The sequence below is a fragment of the Phaethon lepturus genome, unplaced genomic scaffold, assembly GCF_000687285.1.
Source record: "Phaethon lepturus isolate BGI_N335 unplaced genomic scaffold, ASM68728v1 scaffold30928, whole genome shotgun sequence".
NCBI classification, from domain to species: domain Eukaryota; kingdom Metazoa; phylum Chordata; class Aves; order Phaethontiformes; family Phaethontidae; genus Phaethon; species Phaethon lepturus.
The window spans coordinates 2,096-2,433 of record NW_010558786.1 but is presented as its reverse complement, the minus strand read 5'-3'; the positions used below and the strand labels follow the sequence as shown (position 1 = coordinate 2,433).

General features: G+C 60.1%; 1 protein-coding gene across 1 annotated transcript in view; it reads right to left on the bottom strand.

Annotated features, from left to right (window-relative positions):
• Positions 1 to 139: 139 nt before the first annotated feature.
• Positions 140 to 338, bottom strand: part of LOC104625527 (probable E3 ubiquitin-protein ligase makorin-2) — a gene marked incomplete at its 5' end in the record, with an annotated part of 2,078 nt that continues 1,879 nt past the window's right edge. Inside the window, one exon of the mRNA XM_010293174.1 lies at positions 140 to 268. Coding sequence (XP_010291476.1) covers positions 140 to 268 — 129 coding nt within the window. The remainder of the gene's footprint in view (positions 269 to 338) is intronic.

Genomic DNA, 338 nt, shown 5'->3' with positions numbered 1-338 from the left:
GCAACACCCTCCATGCCCGGCACCAACCCAAACCGATGCTGGGAGCAGCTAAACACATCAAAAGCAGGTGCTTCTCCCCTCCCAGAAAACGTTTCCTCGCCACCAACAGCAGCTGGGGCCCAGTGGGGCACCCCATGGCTTAGTCGGAGTCACTGAAGTCCGTGAAGAAGCGAAAGTCCGTCTCCATCAGGGCCAGGGTGAAAGCCCATTCGAGCATGCAGAACTCATCCTCCTCATCAGAGCTTTCCAAGGGAGAAGGGCTGAACTCCTGCAGCACAGGGGAGAGGATGAGCCCTGGCCCCGAGCCACATTGCACGGCCATGCAGTGCCCCCCCAGC